The sequence below is a fragment of the Mus caroli genome, unplaced genomic scaffold (assembly GCF_978045245.1).
Source record: "Mus caroli unplaced genomic scaffold, Mus_caroli_1 scaffold_4, whole genome shotgun sequence".
NCBI classification, from domain to species: Eukaryota; Metazoa; Chordata; class Mammalia; order Rodentia; family Muridae; genus Mus; species Mus caroli.
Window position 1 is genome coordinate 153,630,811 of NW_028227259.1, and position 17,158 is coordinate 153,647,968.

General features: G+C 47.3%; 1 protein-coding gene across 1 annotated transcript in view; it reads left to right on the forward strand.

Annotated features, from left to right (window-relative positions):
* The window catches only part of LOC110295000 (cilia- and flagella-associated protein 337-like), a 118,045-nt gene that overhangs the window by 11,547 nt on the left and 89,340 nt on the right, over positions 1 to 17,158 (forward strand). The window contains exon 7 of the mRNA XM_085836353.1: positions 15,365 to 15,410. Within this exon, the coding sequence (XP_085692479.1) occupies positions 15,365 to 15,410 (46 nt within the window). The remainder of the gene's footprint in view (positions 1 to 15,364; positions 15,411 to 17,158) is intronic.

Below are 17,158 nucleotides of genomic sequence, written 5' to 3' on the forward strand. Positions count from 1 at the left end.
AGGGCGCTTCAAACACTTTGAGCATAGGTGCCCAACATGCACCCACCCACCCACACACACACACCTACAGGAGTTTTCATAGTGAATAGTTGACATTGATGGCTTTTTTTTAAATCCATGTTCACTTACAGATTCTTAAAGTGACAGTGTGCTAACATCACTTTGAGGAAGGACCATAAAGGAAACTCACAGGGGTATAGCTTATCCTGTTGAGATGGCCACCCCTAGGTAGCTCTTCTACTCCAGACACTGCCAGGGCTCTGGAGAAGCTGGGATGGGAGGTGAAGACACGCAGAGGCTCTGAGTCACACTTCAGCCCCTTTACCTCTAGAGAATTAGATAGGTGACATCTTTATCCACAACCCCAGGGCAGATCAAAACCTTCTGGTATACAAACCCCCTAACACAGCTCTCCAAAGCACACCATTTGGGCTTGTGAGATGGCTCAGCCGGTAAGAGCACTGGCTGCTCTTCCAAAGGTCCTGAGTTCAAATCCCAGCAACCACATGATGGCTCACAACCATCCAAAATGAGATCTGACCCCCTCTTCTGATGGGTCTGAAGGCAGCTACATACATTGTACTTATGTATAATAATAAATAAATCTTTAAAAAAAAAAAGCACGCCATTCCTACAGGGAACACTTTCCTCACCCAATTCACATGGGTTCTGAGGATGGGAACAGGACTAAACAGCCCTTGCCCTTGGAGCTGTTCAGACTTTTCCTGGTCCATTCTCTCCCCCACCTCCACCCCCACCCCCAAGTCACGGGCTTCCTGAGTTGAACACGAGCATCGTGCCTGCGGCCCCAAAGCTCATCTGAATGGAGCTAGACCTAGGACCCAATGGGGCTGTCTGTTAATGATGTCATTACCTGAAAACCCTGAGCTGATGACCCCCGCATCCTATGGGAAGGGAAGATTGTCCCAAGAGTCCCAAAGCACACTTCAAGGCACTTCTTTGCCACTCTGAAGTGGACCCTGCTCGCCTCTTTCTGTCGTCTATCTTCTGTCTAGAGGGCCCGACCCTCTCCAGGGGTCTACAATGAGGCCAGAAGGGGCGCTACAAACACTCCGAGCACAGGTTCACACACACACACACACACACACACACACACACACCCTCTTATCCCCCACCCCGCCCTTTACAGGAGTTTCCTCGGTAAGTGGTTGACACTGATGGATTTTTTTTTCCATGTTCACTTACGGTTTCTTGAAATGACATAGTGCGCTAACACCACTTCGGAACCACTTTCTGAACAGCAGTTTATAACCTCACAGATTAAGCATGCGTGAGGAGGGGTGTGGGCCTTTAGACGCCCTCTATGGCTGTCCGGCTCGTTCTTTCGCGAGTCTAGCAGAGCAGAGAAGCAGGCACTTGGACATCAGCTCCGTTTCATCTCACCTCCCTCTCACACCCAGACCTAATCACTTAGCACAACCAGAGACCCAACGTGGTATTTATCGCAATATACTGGAAGAGCGGAGTTCTGGGAAGTACAATGGGAGCTACTTACAGGGGCTGGCTGCTGCAGGGAACATTAATCACGGTCTCGGAGTATTTTCCTGGGAGCACATTGTAAACTAATTACCATGTTGAGGCCCCACTCTATCATTACCCATAATGCATGATTTCAAACGTAATCCCGCTTCTGTTACATATATTCACTCCATTGTAGACACACTCTGAGGTACACCTCAGCCCAAAAACATCTATCTACAAACATAAAACAGAAGGAGGCGGGAGAGAGGATTTTTCTTTTTCTAGCAAGTGCTCGACCCCTGAGCTAGATCCTCAAGGGAATATTGTTACTGCAAGTGGCAAATGCACATCTCATGGAGTCTATAATGGCAGAAGTCGCTCAACAGCTACTTTTGACGAAATGAATAAATATATGTAGCAACAGTTTTTATTATTTCAGCCTGACTGCCTACTTATCCATACTCTCACCCAGAGAAAGATGTTGACCTCGTTCTATGCTAAACAAGAGGCTTAGATAGATAGATAGATAGATAGATAGATAGATAGATAGATAGATAGATAGGTACTTTTAAAACTGGGGATATATCAACCAGGATTTCTCAGACAAAACATAGAATAAAAGTTCACAACCGCATGATATTATGTGTATCAGAGAGAAAAGAGGTTGGCCTCACACCTACCCTATAGGGCTTCCTACCCTGCTCTTCATAAAAGGGGTGCTTGAGTCTTGAACCCTACCTTCCAAGAAATGGGCTCTAAAGTACAGATTTAAAAAAAAAAATCAGCTTTGCATGTGTTTGCACTTTTGAAGGGGCACGCACACACGCACACACACACACACACACCCTTTACAAGTAGGAAGTAAAGACCCAAACAGGGAGCTTACCTCTGAGATACATGCCCATCTCCACAACTGGGGTCAAGGGCTTTCGGGGGGTGGGGGAGAGGGGTCCTCACCTCTCAGGTTGTTGGACAGGTGAGGCTCACCATAAAGTCTTCCTAAAGAAACGCCCTTGTGTTGGGAGACAAGGAAGGGAAGTGACAGGATGTGTTTATTGCAGTCTACAGAGCACAAGGTATGGTGTGTGGGGGATGGGGGGCTTGGATCTTAGGAGAAGACAAGAGTTTGGACTGAAGGACCTATTGGAAGGAAAGAAACAGATTGGCCAACACAGTTGTGTTTGGTAATGGAGAACCACCTGTCCTGTGACAGAAATATATATATGTATATGTGTATATATATATATATATATATATATATATATATATATATATATGTGTGTGTGTGTGTGTGTGTGTGTCCGTATGTGTGTATATGTATACATGTATTATGAGTATATATAGTGTATGTGTGTTTTGTTTGTATGCTTGTGCATGCCTGGTGTGCCCACAGAACCCAGAAGAGGGTACCAGACTCTCTGAAACTAGATTTACAGATGGTTGTGAGCCATGGGAATTGGACCCAGATCCTCTGGAAGAGCAGCTGATGCTCTAAACCACTGAGCCATCTCTCTAGCCCCAGAGTGTATGATTTAAGCCGATGTTAAAGGGAGCACACCTGTGATGAAATGGGGAAGGTGTTGGTGAAGGACCAGAGCCATCAGCTAGCATCTGTCATGGGTTCCCTGTTTGTAAAATGCAAGCTTTGCTTAGGGGACATCAGGTTAACGTGGGTTTTTGTTTGTTTGTTTTTGTTTTTTGTTTGTTTTTTGAGACAGTGTTTCTCTGTGCAGTCCTGGCTGTCCTGGAACTCACTCTGTAGACCAGGCTAGCCTCAGAAATCCGCCTGCCTCTGCCTCCCGAGTGCTGGGATTAAAGGCGTGCGCCACCATGCCCCGCTTTCAGATTAACGCTTTAACTACTGACCGGCACGTGGTGGATGCTCAGTAACCAGCTGCCCTTATCTCTGGGATTCCCCTGCCGGGCAGTGCCAAAACAGCTAATAGAAGTTGCAACAGGGATGTCAAAGAGGAATAAGTCGAGGTAGAGCTTCCTGGAAGGCCTGCTACATGGACTTGTCCTGCCTGGAGAAGCAGGCCTGAGAGCCAGGACAGGTAAACCACATGTCTGGGGCCCAAGGGAGTCGTTCTCCATGGGAGATCAGGAGATTTGGGGCTTCCCTTATTCCCTTATTAAAGATGCTCTTTAGGGTTCCTCCTCTTTGGCAGTTTTCCCTCATCCCTCCCCAACACAGTGTCCGCTACAGTAACAGGGCAGCCTGGGAGGGCAAGTAAGACCTTAGAAGCCCCCACGGTGCACACTTTAGGATACACAGGAATCCCCACCACCAAGCTTCTCCCTGAGCTTTGCTGTGGGATGTCTCTAAGGAATGTGGACCTCTGTCCTGGGGCAAATGTGCAGCCAGCTTGCTGGACCGTCCAGCTCTCTCAGCAGTCAGTGACTAAGTTGGGAATGAATGCTGAAGGAAGCTGAGGCCTGAGCCTTCGTCTGACTGGGAACAGCACACAACACCCCTGAGAAGCTGCTTCACATTCAATGGGTCCATAAGTCCCCCACTGTGCCCACTTGGTTTGTGACTTCTCCTTTTGCCCCGTCCTCTCAGCCAGTGATCCAGTGATCTCACTGAATAAGTAGAACCTCTCAGGGAAGAAATTCCACCAACTATATTCTTTTCTTCTTCTTCTTCTTCTTCTTCTTCTTCTTCTTCTTCTTCTTCTTCTTCTTCTTCTTCTTCTTCTTCTTCTTCTTCTTCTTCTTCTTCTTCCTCTTCCTCTTCTTCCTCTCCTTCTCCTCCTTCTCCTCCTCCTCCTCCTTCTCCTTCTTCTTCTTCTTTTCCTCCCCCTCTTCCTCCTCCTTCTCCTTCCTATTCCTCCTCCCCTTCCACCCTCCCCTCTTCTCTTCTTCTCCTCCTCCCCCTCCCCTCCTCCTCCTCTCCTCCTCCTCGTCCTTCTTCTTCTCCTTCTTCTTTTTCTTTGCCAGTACCAAGACCTTCTCTGCCTTCTCCATTGCCAGACAAGCTTTCCTCACCCCTCTGCTAACTTCTCCATGTAGACTCAGGTACTCAAAGCCACGCCTCCTGAAAATAAAATCTCCCTTCCCTTCATCTTCCATGAATTTTACATTCCTCACTAGATGCAGCAGATCTGCTAATAAAGATGCTATTGTTTCCATATATTGGGGGAAAAAAAAAGAAAGCAAAAGCAAAAAACCTCTCTCTAGTGTAATTGTTCTACTAGTCAATACCCCACCTTAGCCTGTTTGTTGTTTCATCTGAGGCTGGATAATTTATGGAAAATAGAGTCTCACTCAGCATCTGGAAGGTCTTCCTGCATCACAATGTGGCAGAGAGCACCACACAGGACAGAGCAAGTCCAAGCATGCTCAGATCTCTCTCCCTCCTCTGTAAAACCACCCCCCTTCCCCCCTATAGCAGGCCTCTACCCTCATTACCTCGGATCCTAATTAGCTCCCAAAGGCTGTACCTCCAAGCACCATTAACATATCAATTTGGGGGTTAAGTTTCCAGCCCATGAATTTAGAGAGGGAACAAGGCATTGAAGCCAAGCCATCCAACTTTCAGCAGAATTGAAAGAACGGTGTATGCTGGTAATTGGAGCACCGGGGAAGCAGAGGCTGAGGACTGAAGTTTTAAGACTTGTTTGGAATGTATACTGAGTTTTGAGCTACGCTGGGATACATGATGAAGCCATGTCTCAAACAAGTAAGTAAGTAGATAATAAAATAGGTAGATGAGTGGATGGATAGACAGATGGACAGACAGCTGGTTGACAGAGAAATAGATGATTTATAGGTAGGTAGTAGGTTGATGATAGATAATAAATAGATGGTAGATGGATAATAGATAAATAGATGGTAGATAGTATGTAGCTAATATATAGGTAGGCAAATGATTGATGGATGGATGGTAGAGAAATAGATGATTGATAGATGATAGATAGATAGCCAGGCAGATAGATGATAGCTACCTCCCCAACTGAGACCCCTTCCTTTCTTACCCATGCTAGTTGGTAGGTTTGCTGCTAGAGCCCAGGCTCTGGGTGAATCTGATTATACTTTGCTCAACAGCCTTCAGCAGATCCAGTGGGCTTTGACTCCAACTGCAGTGAACTGTTGTGCTCACTGAGGCCTGGCGTGGGGGCTGCACCCCTCTTAGCGTCTTTGAAATGCAAATGTGAGCAGACCATCTAATGAGTCTGGACTACTTGGGTGGAATTTAAGACACACGTGGTCCTCTCAAGACTTGACAGTTCCCACGAGTCTCCAAAATGAGCTGCAGCACCTATCTGACCTAGCCCTGGCTGCCTCTCTAGGCTATGGTACCATTAATTTTGTTCATAATAAGCACGCACTAAGCCAAAGATGACCTCCTGCCTTTCCTTAGTTGGGCCACGTGTGGGATTGTTATTTCTGGCGGCAGTCTAGAAAAGATCTAATGGCAGTAACCAGAGGCATTTCCACATGAGCTGTAATAAGAGCAGCCTCTTGCTCTGAGAGGGCCAATGGCCCCTTGTAGACAGTTTCCCATTCACCTCAGTCACCCCACCACCTTTCATAACAGGAGTCAACGATCCTCTCCATCTTGAGGAGGGAACCAGGGGTTTGTTTTGTAATTCATCCTTCTGCATCCCATAGATGGGGGAAGAAAAAGAAGAAAGGCTCTCTGAAAATCAAAAGCAGTTTCCGGGTGGAGGTGGTGAGGTCATCGAAATTCCGAATACTGCGCTGTGTCAGAAATTGCCTCCCTTGCCTTTCCTGCGATTCCGAAAAGTTCAAAGAAACAAAAACTGGCCTCGGTCCAGACACAGCTGGGCATTTGCAACTTCCCAGGCCCCTGTTCTTCTCAGTGGCTTTGCTTGGAGCTCGTCCTGCCCTGAGTGCACTGAGCTTGGGATGTCTGACAGGCTGAAGTTCTTCCCCACCCCTGCATTGGATGCTAGTTAAGTAAATTCACCTCTGCCTCCCAAATGAGACACTTTCCTTTGCTCCCTGCATCAATGGTAAAGCGTGTCGACTAGTGGCCACAGCTGAGAAACCCCTGCAGAAGGACCTTCCAGATCTAAATTTGGCCTCCTCCAATCTTAAAAGGAAATCCAGCGTCGTTACTGTCTGTGAGGGTGGCTGTTGCTAAGGGGCCAATGAAACAACAGGCAGGCTGCCCGGATTCTTGCGGTGCTTTGGCTTCTTGCCAGAGCCTTAGAGCAATGAGAATAATTTCTGGGCTTTTTTTTTCTGAGATGGATGTAATTCTGGGGGTGAGAGGAAACTGTTTGTGGAATCTGAGTCTCTTAAAGCACTGGGTCATTTTATTCTTTGAAGTAGAATCAGAGAGTGCTTGGGGGAGGGGGTGGTGAGCAGAAATCTCCACTTCAGCCGACTCTTTCCAGTTTTTCTCAAGAATCTTCTGGGGGTGGGGGGTGGGGGGGGGGAGTCATGCTGGTACCCAGAAGCAAAAACCTGTTTCATGCGCGGTCCCTTGTGTGCATGGCCCAAGGGTACTACAGCAAGCATGGATTTCAGTCCGTAGGATGTACCCTACTTCCCAAAACTTAATTTCATTCCTATTTTGAGTTCCTACCACTGATAATAATATCAGCTACTTCAAGGTTTCCTTGGTAATGTTGTCTTACTTCTAGGGCCCCTTGATAGGACATCATCTGCTCTTGATTAACTGAACACATAAGGAGAACTAGGCAGCTTTCTGTCACTGTGGTGTAGTACCACAGTATTTTCCCTGTCCAATTACATAAGTATAAAGGAGGCCTGTGATTGGATAGGGAAAAGGTAGGCGGAGCTAAGAATTACAGAGACACCCGGGGCATGGTGGCGCATGTCTTTAATCCCAGCACTTGGGAGGCAGAGGCAGGCAGATTTCTGAGTTCAAGGCCAGCCTGGTCTACAAAGTGAGTTTCAGGACAGCCAGGGCTATACAGAGAAACCCTGTCTCGGAAAACAAAAAAACAAAACAAAACAAAACAAAACAAAAAAAATCTGAGTTCAAGAATTACAGAGACAGAGAGCCTGGGGGTGGGGGTTGGCGGGGAGAAGGCAAGAAGCCTGGCTTTAACCAGCCACAAGTAGTTATGATATCATAAGGTTAAAATAATTGGGATAAGGCTTTTATCATTATCAATTGGTTCTAAACTTATTATGTTGACATTTTATAAATTGTGATTTTATTGATATATAAATCTGATTGGCTAGCTTTAAGCTTTAAGAGTTTTGATTTTACCAGGCTACTGGATATTGTGATATCTAACGGTGATGTTAGGGGCCCAATTTGGTTACTGGACAGAGCCAGCGGGACCCTGCCAGGACATAGCATTGTGCTGCCGGCGCCAGCACTAGAGCAGGAGCGTGCCGGTTCTTTTTTAAATATTTCCCAGAACAACGGAGTACTTGGGATAATTAACTTCTCAGAAGCAAAAAGTTATTTGGGTTCGCAGTTTCAGAGATGTTAGTACTGGTGTGTTGCTATGGATCCATGGTGACATAGTATGGTAGTATATGGTTGAACAAAGCCCAAGGGAAGAGACTCCAGGTCTCATGATCCCTTCAGGGTCATACGTTCCCTACCCCACCCCCCAGTGGCTAAAGACTTCCCCAAAGCCCCACCTCAGAAGATTCCACCTGTCACAAAATAGTGACCCCTTAGTGGAGGACATATGCTCTCAGCATACACGGGCCAAACTACTCGACAAAGGCTTTAGACCCTGCATCACTCAACCAGAGGCTCAGCACACGGTGGCGCGCGCCAGCCTCTTTCTGCCTCTGTGCCACACCTCGGGTCACAGTTCAGAGGCTCCAGCCCCCTGGCCAGCTGCATCCATTACTTCAGACCTAAGGTGAGGCTGAATATCATGGCAGGTAGCTAGATGAACAGGAGGAAGCTGCTCACTCATGGTAGACAGGAAGCCACCGGCTCTAACTGTAACCTAAAGTGAATGCCCAGTGACTTCCTATAAAAGTTGGGTCTGGTTCTCCCTCCCAACCTCAGGCTCCTAAAAATAAGACTCAGACTCAAAATATATTTACAAATACCTTGGCCATATAGCTATACTCCTCTCTAGATCATAACTTAATATAATCCACTTATTCTGATCTACATTCTGCCACATGGCTCGGGTACTTTCCAGGTGAATCTCCTGCACCTGGCTCTATCCCAGAATTCTTTCTGCCTCTCCGATGTCCCACCTTCTATTCTACCCTTTCCTATAGGCCATAGGTTTTTAATTGACAGGTGATGCATCCATACAATACACAAGATGCTCTCTCTACAACTTAACTCCAGCCAGACTCTCCTCTTATGGGTTCTTATTACCTTCCCAAATGGTACCAGCAGCTGGAGACCAAGAACTCAGCATGGGAGCCTGTGAGGGTCATTTCACATTCATAGTCACTCCTCTTGAATGCTCACTGCCTTCCTCCCCACAGTACCCTACAACTGGCACTCACAGCTGGTACCCACACCTGGCACCCACAACAACACCTGGCACCCACAGCTGACACCCACAGCTGGCACCCACAACAACACCTGGCACCCACAGCTGACACCCACAGCTGGCACCCACAGCTGGCACCCACACCTGGCTTCTCTGTCTCCCTTTCTTATAGTTCTTTGCCCAGTTTTCCTCCAGCTTAGAGGGTTCATTTACTCTTGGGAAGATCTTCCCATTATGCCTGCCTGCTGAACCCCCATGTCCTTATTCTCCCTGACCCCTGCTCACTCTCTTAGCTGCAGGACACCCATTCCTTGTGTTCTTCCAACACCCCATACTCCCTGATGCCAGAACCTTTGCATTCATCATTATCTTGGAAGACCTTCCTGCTTGTGCTCCACACTCTGTGTACCCTGCCCAGAGAGGCCCTTTTCCCACCCCTAGACTCAGAATTCTTTGTGACTCTCACCTGCTTCATTTACCTCCAAGACAATTTCCATCACATGATTATCTTATATACATTAGGCTCAACTTCTTATTTTACGCCCCCCCCCCAAGCACTAGTGTCATGATAGGAGGGTCCTAATCCATCATGCCCCAGAAGTCTAGAATAAAGAATGGATGGATTTGGAAAAGTTCCCAGAACCTGCCAGGCCCTGTGCTAAATGCCACATTCATTTAAATGGAAGCAAGACACAAGCAAGCAATGGTTAATTTGATTGGCAACTTGATTGGATTAATAAACACCTGGTCAATTAGTAAAGCACACCTCTATGGGAGTTTCCAGAGACCATGAGATCATAAGGACTCTCACCTAACAGATAATTTGATTTCTTTCTTTCTTTCTTTCTTTCTTTCTTTCTTTCTTTCTTTTTTTTTTTTTTTTTTTGGTTTGGTTTTTTCTTGACAGCCTCGTAGGTGGGAGGCAAAGTAACTGGAGACGAGTCTTTGGAGCTCTATCTTGCTCTGGCCCCTTTCTGTTCTACTTCCTGGCCACCATAATGGGAACTGCTTTGCTCTGCTCCCAGGATCCCAGAGTCAGATAACTCCGCACCATCATGCTCTCTGCACTGCAGGGGACTGAACCCTTGGAAGTTGTGAGCGGAATAAACATTACATTATCACTCCCATTTTGTTCATGGCCTCTGCTTCCATTTCTGCCTCCAGATTCCTGCCTTGAATTTCCACCCTTGATTGCCAAGAGGAACTGTAACTTGTAAGATGTAATGGGCCTCTTTCTTGCCCCTCCCCCGGCTTGCTTTTGCTCACAGTTCTAACACAGCAGGAATGGGTGGGACAGCAACCCTAGAGTGGGTGGGTGGCAAGTGGGGATGAGACATCTGGGAAGCCACAGGTATGTGTGTTAGTGGGGCAGAGCTACAGAGGAGTGTACTAGGAGACCTAGGGTTGAGACAGGATTGGATCCAGATGGGCCTCTCCTCAAGCAGCCACAGCGAATGGTGGATCTCTGGGGATCTACATGTTGTATGCAGGCAGACGTGACGCCCAGAGGTGGGGCTGGACCATCCTGTTAATTGAAGTTCTGTCCTGCATGTTGGTTGACACACCACAAACAAGGAGAGCTTTATGAGTGACTTCCCCTTCCAAAAGCAGTGGTTACTACCTCTTCTGTGCTGACCAAATTGCAGGGAGAAAAATAAAACCCACTGGGCACAGGAGCTTATCTTGGAGGAAGAAGAAGGAGGGGAGGAGGAGAAGGAGGAGGAAGCTGCTGCCAGTGTGTGTTTCTGTGTATCTGTATGTGTGTGTATGTATGTGTGTGTGTGTATGTGTGTGTGTGTGTGTGTGTGTGAGTGTATTAGTTCAAAGAACTGGAGTTAAAGCCTTGTGATTGACAGTTGTTCTTACCAGTAGCGGCAAGTGAGGGCCAAGCCTGGAGAGATTGGGAACACGGGCAACTGCTGGAAAGAGGAGGGTCGAACTTCTCCGTGAGCTACCTGCCCTGAGGATAAGTTCTTGAAGATTTGCACAGGAAAGGGGAGGCGAACCAGCCTCAGAGTGTGAAGATGAGAGCCAAAGTGCCCGGAGCACTAAGAACCCATTAGTGGCTTGTGGTCATGAATTCGATGACAAACCACTCAGTTCTGTGGTTTGTCTTTAGCCACATTTGCATATGGAGGAAGGCAAAGCAAGCCAGACTTAACCAAGAGGGCTGCTTTGCTAAGCAAGGACGGAGAAGGAAAAGGAGCAAGGGGGCCATGGGTGTAGAAGAAAAGAGCTCCACTTGGCTGTGGGGTTCAAGCCAGGCAGGAAGTGGGGGGCTGTGCCCCAAGGGTCAAGGAGCAGGGTCTGTGTAAGTATCAGTCTGATCTTACCCATCAGAGCTGGGTGAGAAGAGTGTCCCCATGACAACAAGGTCAAGGCAAGGACAATGGGTGAATTATGGTCAAAGGCGAGGCTGTGAGGAGACACGCGATTAAGGAATTGAAAGACCAATCGACCACAAGAATTGTTTAAAACTGGTACTGAAATCATCAAGATATACAGGCAGGTGCTTTCGGCTTTATTCTGCCTCTGTGACCAATTCCATTGGCAAAATAGCCCAGAGGAGAGACAGGCTTTATTTCAGCTTAGGGATCACAGTCCATTGCTGAGGGGAGTCAGAATTCAAGCAGGAACTTGAAGCAGAAACCACTGGAGGAACGCTGCTTGCTGGTTTGCTTGTAGAGCCTTGCTTGGTTGCTTTTCTCATCCAGCACTGGGTCACCCGCTTCTACAGTGGACCGAGCCCTTGCCCAGTGACTGACAGCTCACAGATGTGCTTTCAGGCTGTTCTGCTCCAGGCAATCTCTCAATAGAGATTCCCTTCTCAGGTATCTCTAGACTGTGTCAAGTTGATAGCTTAAGTTAAGCAGGACTGCAGGTGACAAGGAGCTACATTCTTTCTTTAAACCCTACAGCAGAAATACAAGCTGTAAAGAAAAACAATTTCCTGGTCCAGAAAGGCATCTTGGCAGCAGCTTCCTCCTCCTTCTCCTTCTTCCTCCTTCCTCTTCCTCCCCCTCCTCCTTCTTCTTCCCCCCTCCTCCTTCTCCCTCTTCTTCTTCCTCCTTCCTCTTCTTCCCCCTCCTCTGCCTCCTCCTTCCCTCTCCTCCTTCTTCCCCTTCCTCCTTCGTCGTCGTCCTCCTCCTCTTCCTCCCCTCCTCCTTCTTCCTCCTTCCTCTTCCTCCCCCTCCTCCTTCTTCTTCCCCCTCCTCCTTCTCCCTCTTCTTCTTCCTCCTTCCTCTTCTTCCCCCTCCTCTGCCTCCTCCTTCTTCCCTCTCCTCCTTCTTCCCCTTCCTCCTTCGTCCTCCCCCTCCTCCTTCTTCCTCCCCCTCCTCCTCCTTCCTCCTCCCCCTCCTCCTCTCTCCGTCTCACCCTTCTCCTTCCTCTTCCTCCTCCTCCTCTTCCTCCTTCTTCTCCTCTTCCTTCTCCCTCCTTCTCCCCCTTCTCCTTACGCCTTCTCGTCCCCCCTTCCCCCTCCTCTTCTTCCTCTTCCTCCTCTTTCTTCCTCTTCCAGATATATTTATTTAATGTATATGAATAGCTTTGCCCACATGTATATATGTGCACTATGTGCATGCCTCGTGCCTCAGAGGTTAAAAGAGGATGTCAGATCCCTTGAGACTGGAGTCATGAATGACTCTGAACCATCATGTGGTGCCAGGAACTGAACCTGTGTCTTTAGCTGCTGGGCCACCTCTCCAGCCCTTGCAGAGAACTTTCTCAAGGGGTGTGAATGATATTGTGGCCTTGCTGCTGGCTCAAGTATCCAAACATTCTTACCTAATATTACCTAATATTGTCAATATCCTGTGTGATTGAGTGTGCCTTCTCTAGACGCTCTGTCTGATCTCTGCCAGTAAGTATGACAGGTCTCAGCTACCCACACCCAGCACTCCACACTCTCTCCCACTTCCATTCTACCTGAAGGCATGGGTTGGCACATCACATGTACCCAGAAAGAACCTTCACAAAGACCTCTCCAAAGACATAAAAGAAAGCTTGTATAGACAGGAAGTCTCCATGGTCCTCGAGAAAACTCAATACGGTCAAGATACTGAAACACCAAAGTGAAATTCAACATCTAATCAGAACCTCTCTGAGGTCGTTTTGGTTTTTTTGGAGCTAATCCTCTTTATTCTAAAGTTTATTTGGAAGAGTGAGTATTGCTGATGCTAAAAAAAAAAAAAAAAAAATGTTGATAAAGAGGAAGGACTTGTTGGAGCTTCCAAACCCTACCATTAAGTTAAAGCCGGTGAGAGCCGTGGGAAGGGTGGGGGAGCATGCAGGCCAGAGAGAGTGTGCTATACAATCCAGATTCCAAACTAGAGGATCTGTGTAGCTGGTAGTCTTGGGTTCTATAAGAAAGCAAACTGAGCAAGCCAGGGGAAGCAAGCCAGTAAGAAACATCCCTCCATGGCCTCTGCATCAGCTCCTGCTTCCTGACCTGCTTGAGTTCCAATCCTGACTTCCTTTGGTGATGAACAGCAATGTGGAAAGTGTAAGCTGAATAAACCCTTTCCTCCCCAACTTGCTTCTTGGTCATGATGTTTGTGCAGGAATAGAAATCTTGATTAAGACAACCCCTGACCATAAAATTATTTTTGTTGCTACTTTCATAACTGCAATCTTGCTACTGTTATGAGTCATAATGTTAATATCTGGTATGTAGTACATTTGCTATGTGACACCCAAGGGGGTCTAGACCCATAGGTTGAGAACCACTGCTCCATGGCCTTGGTAAAGTTCTTACCTCCGTGTCCCTGGGTAGTAGACCGTGACCTGTAAGTTGAGCTAAACCCAGATTGGATTTGATCAGTGTTTTACCTCAACATCAAAGAAGCAAAATGGCGCACACATTATCTAGGGAAGAAATTGAGCCCCTATGTTAAGTATGACAGTAAATTCTGGGCACAGGTGACATGAAAGTGCAAAGGTCAAAGGAGGGAGGGGGATGGAGAATGAGGGGGGGTGGGGGATGGGGGAGAGGGAGGATGAAAGGAAAAAAGCAAAGCAAAAGGTTTTTTTGTTTTTGTTTTTGTTTTTGGATTTTTGGGAAAATGTCATAATAAAACCTAATGCATGCTAACAAAAATAAATAAATAAATAAATAAATAAATAAATAATCCAAGTAAGGCAAAGATCTAAAAGTTTTTAAGCTGTATGCTAGAAGAAAATAGATGAGAATTTCTTTTTGTTGGCTTATTACTATTATTTTATCATGAAGTAGCCCTGGCTAGCCTGATATGTAGACCAGGCTGACCTTGAACTCACATAGCTCGAGTGCATCTTCTACTGAGTACTGGGATTTAAAGGCGTGTGGTTCCATGGCGAGTCAGGAGAATTTCTTCATCATGGTGGAGTGAGAAAAAAAAATGTTTGCACGCACAGGATGGTAAGGCAAAGGAGAGACACAGCTCATCAGGATGGGGCTTCAGGATTTTTTATTTTTATTTTTTTATGCAGTAAAAGGCTAAGATGCCCAGAACACCTAGGATAGGCAAAATGTAGTTATTTGTGGTTTCATTGATAATCACACCACTGTCCATCAGAGATACTTACAGGGGTGAAGACAGAGGACAGTGTACAAGAGGATTCTAAGACACGCACTCACGAAGAGAGAAAAAGGGAAATATATATACAAAGATAAAAATCAATAAATGAGATATAGCCCTTGATACCCTCAACAATCTTAAGAAACAAACACCATCTTTCCCCTTGAGCTGCCCAGATTTTCAGAAGTGCACAGAGACAGCATTCAGTGTGGGGGTTTGTGCAGTGCCTATGAGAATGATCGTAATTAAAGTGTTCCAGGGAAAGGCAGTTCTCTGAGGTTGACCCAAGAAAGAAACGCCTCCATCAGACCCTCTCTGTGTAGAACTGAGGAAAGCTGGTATTCACTGCCATATCACCATTTAGTGGAGCCACACCATGGCCACCAAGCCTTACAGTGGCCACGGGGAGTTCCTAAGCCTCCTTCCAGGCCACTGAGATGGCACATAAACAATTCAGAAAGCTTATTGGCCCAGGCATTTCCCTATGGGTCTCTCAGCTCCCCAACTGCTTTGGGTTTTTTTGTTTTGTTTTTTTTGTTTGTTTATTTGTTTGTTTGTTTTTGGTTTCTCTGTGTAGCCCTGGCTGTCCTGGAACTCACTTTGTAGACCAGGCTGGCCTTGAACTCAGAAATCAGCCTGCCTCTGCCTCCCAAGTGCTGGGATTAAAGGCTTGCGCCACCACTGCCCGGCTGCTTTGGGTTTTAAAAACATTTTTTTTTTTTTTTAAGATCATGAATCTGCACAGCAGAAATAGATGATTAAAGAGAGATAGAAAACACTTCACATCCAGGCAAACAAGTGTGCTCCCAAGACTGTGACAAAGGAGGCTTGATGCAGAGGCTTTAGGCAGCACCTGTCCCCCATGCCCGGTCTGAAGATGGTGTTTTGTTTCTGTCTTTGTTTTAGCTCCGTGGAGCCTGACAAGTGCCTGATCCTCTATGGCGATGACCAGGTAGGTGTGTGTGTGTGTGTGTGTGTGTGTGTGTGTGTGTGTGTGTACAGAGTCAAGAACCAGAATGATGTCTACTGTGCTTTCCAGGGGTGAAGTGGGGGGGGGGGACTCCCTTGTGTCCTGAGGCTGAGACAGACCAAGAAGGAAAATAGAAAGGCAGACAAGATGGGATGAGAACAAGAACACTCAAAGAGCACATGAGTGGTGCTCCCTAACACTCGAGGGGTGCTCACTAGGGTGCGATGTCCCCTAACATGTGAGTGATGCTCCCTAGCATGTGAGTGGTCCTCCCTAGCATGTGAGTGATGCTCCCTAGCATGTGAGTGGTGCTCCCTAGCATGTGAGTGGTGCTCCCTAGCATGTGAGTGGTGCTCCCTAGCATGTGAGTGGTGCTCCCTAGCATGTGAGTGGTGCTCCCTAGCATGTGAGTGGTGCTCCCTAGCATGTGAGTGGTCCTCCCTAGCATGTGAGTGGTCCTCCCTAGCATGTGAGTGGTCCTCCCTAGCATGTGAGTGGTGCTCCCTAGCATGTGAGTGGTACTGCTATCATGTGCATAATCCTCCCTAACTTATACATGTTGCTCCTTAACGTGAGCGTGGTGCTCTCTAGTGTGTGTGGTGCTCACTAACATGCAAATCAGGCTCACTAATACACCCATTGTGCTCACTAAGGAGCCTGATGCTTTTAGTACTATCTATTCACATCACTACACCCCGCAAGGCAGAGGTCACCATGAGTGCTTATAAGAATGAAGAAACTGAGGTACAGTGCAGCTATGCAGTTTCCCCAAGGTTCTGTGTTCCAGAGATGGGGGACTGGTCTATGCCCTTGGCTCTAGGCTTTCATGATCACCAAATGTCCCTCGTTAAGCAGATACTTGAAGACACAGGCTAGGAATAGAGGACCCTGTCTAAAATCCCTGCTGGCAAAAGAGGGAGGGACATTGCCTCCCCCAGATGAGTCTCCACTCAGCCAAGACAGAGAAATCCTTCAGATGGATTTTGCTGCACAATTAGAAATAAGTCCTAGCCGGGCGTGGTGGCGCACGCCTTTAATCCCAGCACTCGGGAGGCAGAGGCAGGCGGATTTCTGAGTTCGAGGCCAGCCTGGTCTACAAAGTGAGTGCCAGGACAGCCAGAGCTACACAGAGAAACCCTGTCTCAAAAAACCAAAAAAAAGAAAAAAAAAAAAAAAAGAAATAAGTCCTAAATGCAGATTCCCCCAGCAGAGGAGACTGAGTGACCCAAACACAAATTGTGACTGGATGACGAATTTCTAGACTCTTCCTGGTGAGCTGATTTAGGCAGGTCAGGAGGGAATGGAACATGCATAGAATTGAACCCACCCCCACTTCCCAATCTCTCTCTGTGGTACTTGAAATGTTTTTTCAAACAGAGGCTTTTCTTAAGAGGAGAGAGAGCAGACAGGGAACACACACACACACACACACACACACACACACGAACGCATGCACACGATGTATTTAATCCTACACAGACCTGCAACCCAAGCCCCACGAGGTGGAAGCGGAGACAAGCTCCCTGCTGTAGGGAGCATCATTCATAAAGACTAGTACGGGAACGGTGCCTTGGATTTGGGCCACACAGCCTCCAGGCTGGAATTCCCCAAATGGAAGTTGGCAGGACTGTGTGGCAGAGGGAAGCCTCTCTATGTCCTCGGTGTCCTGTGGCAGCCAGCCCCTGTGAGCGGAGTTCCCTGCCTCTGCCTCCTCTTGGATGCTTTCCTGG